This window comes from Didymella exigua, assembly GCF_010094145.1.
Source record: "Didymella exigua CBS 183.55 unplaced genomic scaffold M421scaffold_97, whole genome shotgun sequence".
Lineage (NCBI taxonomy): Eukaryota > Fungi > Ascomycota > Dothideomycetes > Pleosporales > Didymellaceae > Didymella > Didymella exigua.
Window position 1 is genome coordinate 3,288 of NW_022984871.1, and position 7,671 is coordinate 10,958.

The following is a 7,671-nucleotide window of genomic DNA, read 5'->3' on the forward strand; positions in this document are numbered from 1 at the left end:
ATACTGTGTAACCTGTTTTATCAGTGAGCGCCCCACCTCAGTGAGCGCCCCACAAACACCAGCAAAGCGCATGCGCGACACTCAACGCGTAATGTCTCAACAACCACAACCTTACAAGCCCTATACTGAAGCTGACGTGCAGCTTGCCCTCTCTAACATTAAATGCAACTAGATTACAAGCCTGCGACGTGCTAAGGCAGTCTACAGCGTTCCTTGTAGGATAATACAACAACAACGTGACAGGAAGCCCTCTAGACATAACTGCAAGCCTAGATTAAAGCGCCTAACAAAGCTAGAAGAGGAGGTAATTCTGCAGTGTATACTTAACAAGAACCTACCTAGAGTACCACCCTCAAAGCTACACGTACAAGATATAGCTGATAGACTGCTGCGCGACCGCGGTAGTAAGCCTGTTGGTAAATGCTAGGTTGACAGGTTTATTAAGCGTACACCTAAGCTGCGCACGCGCTGCACTTGTCTATACAATCACTAGCGAGCTCTCTGCGAAGACCTAGCAATTATTAAGCCCTAGTTCACGCTAGTTTAGAATATAAAGGCAAAGTATAGTATTGTAGACAATAATATATATAACTTTTACAAGTCTAGCTTCCTAATAGGTAAGATATCTTTATAACTTGTTGTAACAGGCATAGAGAAACCTAGGAAAGCGAAGAAGCTTTAGCCTAGTAATTGCGAGTAGACTATGTTAATACAGGGTGTGTTATCCTACCCTTCCTTATCTTTGCTAGCAGGGTTCTTATCTCTAACTAGTTTACTAAGGACCTCCTATGTAATTAGGTTATTTAAGTAAGCCTAACAGGCTAGACAAACAACAATCTAGCGCTTGCCTAGCTTAATTACTTTAATACGCATGCAAGGCCTGTAGGAGCGTATAGGCTGCTAATTATTAACAGCCACAAGAGCCATTGCTTAATAGATTTCTAGGATCGCTGCAAGGAGAAGAAGATTATTGCCCTCTGTATGCCTCTACACTCATTGCACCTCCTGCAGCCACTTAACGTTGCCTATTTCTCGCCATTAAAGCGCGCGTACAGTGATTAGATCTTAGCCTTAGCACGTAATTGCATTAACTACATTAGCAAACAGACCTTCTTACTAGCCTTTAAAGTAGCTTTTAAGAAGGTGTTTACAAGAGAGAATGCTTGCGCAGGGTTTTAAGGCGCTAGATTGTCTCTACATAATCCACAGGCTGTGTTATCAAAGCTAGATGTGCAGCTGCGTACGCAAACTCCACCACAGCAAGTTAACGCCACTTAGGAGGCAAAAACACCGCGCAACGCTAAAGAAATAGAGGCGCAATTAACACTAGTTTAAAACAGGATAAAAATCTATTAAGGGTCTCTAGCAAGTTTACTTAATAAGTAGGTGCGGCAGCTAACAAAAGGCGCGCAGTAGATAGCTTATAAGATAGTGTTAATATGCGCAGAGATAGTGCGCCTTAATACTGCTACTAAAGCAGCAATAAAGTGTAAAAGTTGCAAGAGACGCTACGTACAGGTAGAGGAGATATTAACAGTTAGTGAGGTATTAGACTTAATTACTAAAAGGGAGGGTGGCAGATGTGAGGAGGGTAAGGAGCTAGCAAAGAGGGTGCACGCAGGGCGACGCTGCAGCTGTTGTAGTAAGATTAGGCACAACTCTCACACCTGCAAGGTAGAAATTAAGGATATAAATAACAGAAATACTTCTAAATAATACTATACTGTTGCAAGAGTACAAAATTTGTGTTGTGGTGCTAAGCTACGTCGCTGCGCGTACGCCTCGCTGGTGTTCGTGGGGCGCTCACTGAGGTGGGGCGCTCACTGATAAAACAGGTTATTATAGAAGGTAATAATAAAAGATTCTGTACTATTTATATAGAGTTAAAGTTAATAAAATAGATATCTTAAAGATAATAGGAAGACTAAGCTTAGAGGCCCTTCTATTAAATCTCTATTAATATTATCTAATTAATACCTTTAGGAGAAGCCTACTTAAATAGTAATTAATAGGCTAGACACTCTATTAATTAATACTTAAAATAGCATAAAATGTTAACCTTCCTATAGTAATTAAAACTATTCCTAAGTTAATAGTTAGTTTAAGACGTAACTATATAGTATATAGTAAGTGTTTAACTGCAATGTAAGAGCTGTTAAGACAGACAATAACTGTAGATATAGCACATTACTAAACTTCCTAGAGGAACTCTGCAAAGACCTTGGTATTTAATATAAGCCACGAGCAGAGTACACAGAAGAATAGAACAGACTGGCAGAGCAAGCAGGATCGATGCTTGTCATCTAAGCTAGAGCCATAAGGATTCAGGCAGGACTGCTAAAGTCACTGTCTCACAAGCTAATTCAAACAGCAGCATATGTGCTAAATTATACGCCAATAGAAGCACTACAATAGAAAATGCTATATAAAATAGTTTAGAAAACAAAGCTAAAGGTTCAACATATGCAACTAATAGGCTATTAGGTATATGTCCTTAATTAATTCCTTAAACGCGCAGACAAGCTTAAATTAAGAGAGCTTATAGGCTACCTTGTTAGCTATAACTTAACTAATATCTTTAGGATCTAGCTTCCTACTAAGGACTAGGTTATACACACATAAGATGTTGTCTTTAAACCTATAAAGTTCTATAAAGAACTACAAGGATATACTTACAAATTAGTAATTGTAGAAGTTGTTAAGCTTCTAGCATTTCCTAAGGAGCTTAAGCCTAACAATATAGCAATAGAAGATCTTTTAACAACTTAACAACGCTGTTAATAGCAGCCTGCTCACACATCTGCGCTCACAGAGCCTAACCCAGATGGGTAAGCCAACCATTCCAATGGTTGATTTAGGGGTACAGATTTGTTAGGGACTAGGGCTACAGATTTTGCGTAGATATCTTATTATAACGTACCCCACGGGCGAGCGAGCGAGCCACTTTTGCCAAGCCCCTACCAAAGTACCCTTTCTATACCAATGTCTCAACAACAACCTATTATTAACGCGTCTTAAGAAGCTTAGGTACAGCTTGCGCTTCAAGCTCTTAAACAAGACGCGAATCTCTCCCAGCGACGCGCTGCAGCTATCTATAAAGTGCCTCAAAGCACGCTAAGCCATCAACACACTAGACAACCTTCACGAGGCAATACCATGCCTAACTTACAAGGATTAGATAATAATAAGGAGAGGGTAATTATTAAGCACATACTTGAGCTAGACGCGCGAGGATTTGGCCCCCAGCTTGCAGATGTGGCTGCTATGGCCAATTCTCTGCGCGCTGAGCGCAATCTGGGCCCTGTTAGCGTAAACTAGCCTAGTACGTTTGTTAAGCGTCAACTAGAGCTTAAAGTAAAGTGTAATCGCAAGTATGACTACAAGCGAGCCCTCTGTGAGGATTTAGGGGTTATGCAGGGCTAGTTTAGCCTAGTAGCCAACATTAAAGCCAAGTATAGCATCTAGGATAATAATACCTACAACTTTAATAAGACAGGCTTTATAATAGGCTAGATCTCCTTAGGAGCAGTTGTTACAGCTTTAGAGAGACTAGGAAGGCTAAAAACAGTCTAGCTAGGCAACTAGGAGTAGACAATAGTTATACAGGGCATTAATGCAAAAGGATAGGCTATTCTACCCTTCATTATCTTCAAGGCACACCACCACCTCTCTAGCTAGTACAAGGAGGAAGACCTGCCCTAGGATTAGGTTATTAGAGTCTCTAGTAATAGCTAGACTACTAATAAGCTTAGTCTTAAGTAGTTAAAGCACTTTAATACGCATACAAAGGGGCGAACTGTTAGTACCTACTAACTGCTAGTTATTAATAGCCACGAGAGCCACAACTCGCTCTAATTCTAGCAATACTGCAAGGATAACAAGATTGTTACTATATGTATGCCTCTGCACTTATCACACCTCCTATAGCTACTTAATATAGGTTGTTTTGCCCCTTTAAAGCTAGCGTATAGGCGCTAAGCTAAAATGCTTATGCACAACTAGATTACCTACCTTACAAAGACTAAGTTCCTCCTATGCTTTAAAGCAGCCTACAATGTAGTGTTTACTCCTAGCAATATCTAAGGAGGGTTCTAAGGTGCTAGATTAGTCCCCTTTAACCTAGAACAGGTTATTTCAACCCTTAATATAAAGCTGTAGACTCTATCACTACTACTCCCTACTAACAGCAAGCCCTAGCAGTTGCAAACCCCTAGCAATACCCTAGAATTTAGGTTGCAATTAACTCTAATTTAAGAGAAGTATAAGAAGCAGCAGGGTAGCTTACTAGACTCTATTCTAAGCGCGCTTGAGCACTACGCAAAGGGGGGAGCAATTTTATCCTACAAGCTAGTTTTAGCCTAACAGGAAATTAGCAAGCTTTAAGCAGCTAATAAGGCCACCACGCAACAAAAATTACACAAAAGAAAGTAGGTTTAGAAGGAAGGGACCCTAATAGTTAGAGATAGGCAGCAACTAGCAGCTCTAAAGGAGTTTAGGGCGCGTGGTGATAGGAAGAAGCCAAAGAAGCGGGTGCGCGCTCAAGAGGGTGAGCCAACCCAAAGGCGCTGCAGAAGGTGCAATCAGACTAGCCACAACGCGCGAACGTGCAAGATTAATGTAGAAGTAGTCTCTAAGTAATATTATATGCCGTAGTCTGCCACAGAGTGCCAAAGTGTGGTGTTTTAGGCCATAATAGGTCAGGTTTTGGTGGGGGCTTGGCAAAAGTGGCTCGCTCGCCCGTTGGCTCGCTCGCCCGTGGGGTACGTTAGGTATAGTTAGTTTTTCTCCTAACTATAGTTATTCTATAATAATAGATTAGATCTGCTTTAAACTTAGACATATATTTTATAATAATGTCTAGCATTACCTGTGTAAGTTGTAGGGAAATTAGCTTAGTAAATTATAGGGGTAGGGTTTGTTGTTGTGGTTAGGGTTGCGCTAGTAGCGCGCGGACAACAACTGCATTAACACAGCAGAATATTAACACTGTAAACACTAATGCAAGAAAGTAACACACTAAATGCACAGCACAGAGCAATTAATTACTGTAAAGAAGCTGGCCGCTGAGGGCTAAGTGCAAGTAAGATTCAGATGGAAATGATGCAGGCTCCGGCTCGGAGACTTCTAGTAGGTTTTGTTCTCCAGCACGGAGTCTGTATGCCGATAATATCCGGTGTGGAGCTCGAGTGCCGATAATCACCGGTGTGGAGCTCGAGCGCCGAAACTCTCCGGTGCCGAGTTTCGGCAGCTTCTGCTTGTGCGTTTGTTAGCTTCCGGCGATCGAGGCCTCCGGTGCCGAGACCTTAGTACGGACCTAGCCCGTTACAATTACAGCACACTACGTGCCTGCAAAAGGCTTACAGAGCTCGATCAAGGTAAGCTAGCGCATTGCACAGGCGGCCGCAGGGCTGTTTGTAGTCCTTCAGGAGGGCGTAGGCTCGACGCTGTGGTTGTCACCATCTTCGCCGTCTTCCAGCTCGCTGTCTTTAATCTCCTCCACTTGCGTCGCTGATGTTGGCGTGTTTGCCTCAATTGACAGCGTTGCCTTCTCGCTGATGGATCCGCCAGAGATGCCTTTCAAGCCTACCTTTCAGCGAACGCTCGTGTTCCGGTCCGATCATTGTTTTAGCGTTGATCTGCCTTCTCGTGTTGCTCTTTTGGGACTCTAGCCCCTAATTAATCCCCTAAACTAACCTATTATAGCTTACCTCTATCTTTTGCAACCTACAAAAACTCTATAACGTGCTTCACAAGCGAGCGGCGCACCCAAGCGAGCGGCGCACTCTCCCCACCAAAACGCTTGCGCAGCGACAACACGTAATGCCTCAACAACACCAAACCCAGAGACTCTATACTGAAGCTGACGTACAGCTTGCTATCTTAGATCTTTAAGAAGAGCAGATTAAGAGTATACAGCTTGCTAAGAAAGTCTATAAGGTCCCTTAAACTACAATACAACAACAATGTAATAGAACACGCTCTTAACACAATTGCAAGCTAAAATTAAAACGCCTTACAAAGCTAGAAGAGGAGGCAATTATACAGCATATACTTAAAGAGAGTTTACGTGGAATACCGCCCTTAAAGGTGCACGTACGAGATATGGCTAATAGACTGCTAAGAGAGCGTGGTGGGAAGCCTACAGGCAAGAACTGGGTTGATAACTTCATTAAGCGTACACCAGAGCTGCGAACGCAATAGAGCCGTCCGTATAATCACCAGCAAGCTGCCTGCGAGGACCTAGCGATTATCTAGCCATAGTTCAGCCTAGTTCAATCAACAAAGGCGAAGTATAGTATTATAGATAAGGACACCTAGAACTTTAATAAGTCTAGCTTTATAATAGGCAAGATATCCTCTTAGCTTATTATTACAGGCTTAGAGAAACCTAGGAAATAGAAGAAACTACAACCTAGCAATTGCAAGTAGGTTACCCTAGTATAAGGTGTTGCTGTAATAGGGTATATAATCCTACCCTTCCTTATCTTTGCAGGCAAGGTCCTTATCTCCTCCTAGTTTACTAGTCTACCTCGCAACTAGGTTGTTATAGTCTCTCCTACTAGCTAGACTAATAACAATGTCGTGCTGGCGTGGCTTAAGCATTTCGACGTCTATACAAAGGCGTCCTCTGCTAGGGCGTATAGGCTGCTCATTATTAACAGTTATAAGAGCCACTGCTCGATAGAATTCCAGGACTACTGCAAGGAGAACAAGATTATCACTCTCTACATGCCACCACACTTATCACACATCCTGCAGCCTCTTGACGTTGTCCCCTACTCGCTGTTAAAGCGCCACTACAGCGACAGGATCTTGCTCTTGGCACACAGCTGCATCTACTATATTAACAAAGAAACCTTCCTCCTAGCCTTTAAAGTAGCTTTTAAGAAGATATTTACACTAGAGAACATTCACGCAGGGTTTTGAGGCGCTAGACTAGTCCTGTATAACCCTAAGGTTGTGTTATCAAAGCTTGATGTACAGCTGCGCACGCTAACGCCACCTGCACCAGGCACTGTTGCCTAGGAGGCGCAAACACCACGCAACGCCCGCGAGATAGAGGCGCAATCCACGCTAATTTGAAATTGCATACAAAACTATTAGGGGTCTCTAGCAAGTTTATTAGATAAGCAGGTTAAGCAGCTAAGTAAAGGCGCTTAGTAGATAGCTTATAATATAGTGTTAGTACAGGAGGAAATAGGCCACCTTTAAGACGCTGTTAACACGCTTACAAAGCGCAAGACCTATAAGAGGCAGTACATATGCGCAGAGGAGACCCTAACAGTTAGTAAGGTATCTAACTTAATTACTAAAAAGGAGGGTAGTAGTTGTAAGGACAGCAAGATGCCTAGCCAAGATAAGGGCGCGGGGAGGACACCGAACCGCGGCAAAAGAGGCTTAGCGTTAGGGTTTGACCCCTTTTAAGCGATCTGCTTTGGTGGTCCCCCGCGTTACCCTAACACCACCAACCCGCCATTACTTTACGCCTAAATTAAAAAATACCTCATACAAACTCAATTCATATATACTCTGCGCAGCGACGCTGAGCGTTTTGTCTGTCTATTCAGCAAAACTTAGTGCTGTTATACCTAGTAAGTAGGGTTAGGGTTTCTGCGCGATGGAGCTTGTGTGGGACAGCCAAGCAAACAATTCAGGCAGCAGCGAAAACAA

At 42.8% G+C, this 7,671-nt stretch overlaps 2 protein-coding genes across 2 annotated transcripts; one reads left to right on the plus strand and one right to left on the minus strand.

Annotated features, from left to right (window-relative positions):
* Positions 1–5,422: 5,422 nt before the first annotated feature.
* On the minus strand, positions 5,423–5,575 carry M421DRAFT_79227 (uncharacterized protein; the record flags this gene model as incomplete). The annotated part of the gene is made up of 1 exon (XM_033597463.1): positions 5,423–5,575. A coding segment is annotated over one exon (153 nt), but the record flags the coding sequence as incomplete, so codon positions are not given.
* A 794-nt stretch (positions 5,576–6,369) lies between these two features.
* On the plus strand, positions 6,370–7,373 carry M421DRAFT_427181 (uncharacterized protein). Its single transcript, XM_033594596.1, has 2 exons — positions 6,370–6,421; positions 6,694–7,373. Exon 2 carries the CDS (start codon positions 6,730–6,732, stop codon positions 6,925–6,927), a length of 198 nt encoding a protein of 65 aa, XP_033442452.1. The 5' UTR covers positions 6,370–6,421; positions 6,694–6,729; the 3' UTR covers positions 6,928–7,373.
* Positions 7,374–7,671: the final 298 nt, after the last annotated feature.

Coding starts and splice junctions, on each gene's coding strand:
- M421DRAFT_427181 (XM_033594596.1), top strand. CDS start 6,730: ATGCCACCACACTTATCACACATCCTGCAGCCTCTTGACGTTGTCCCC.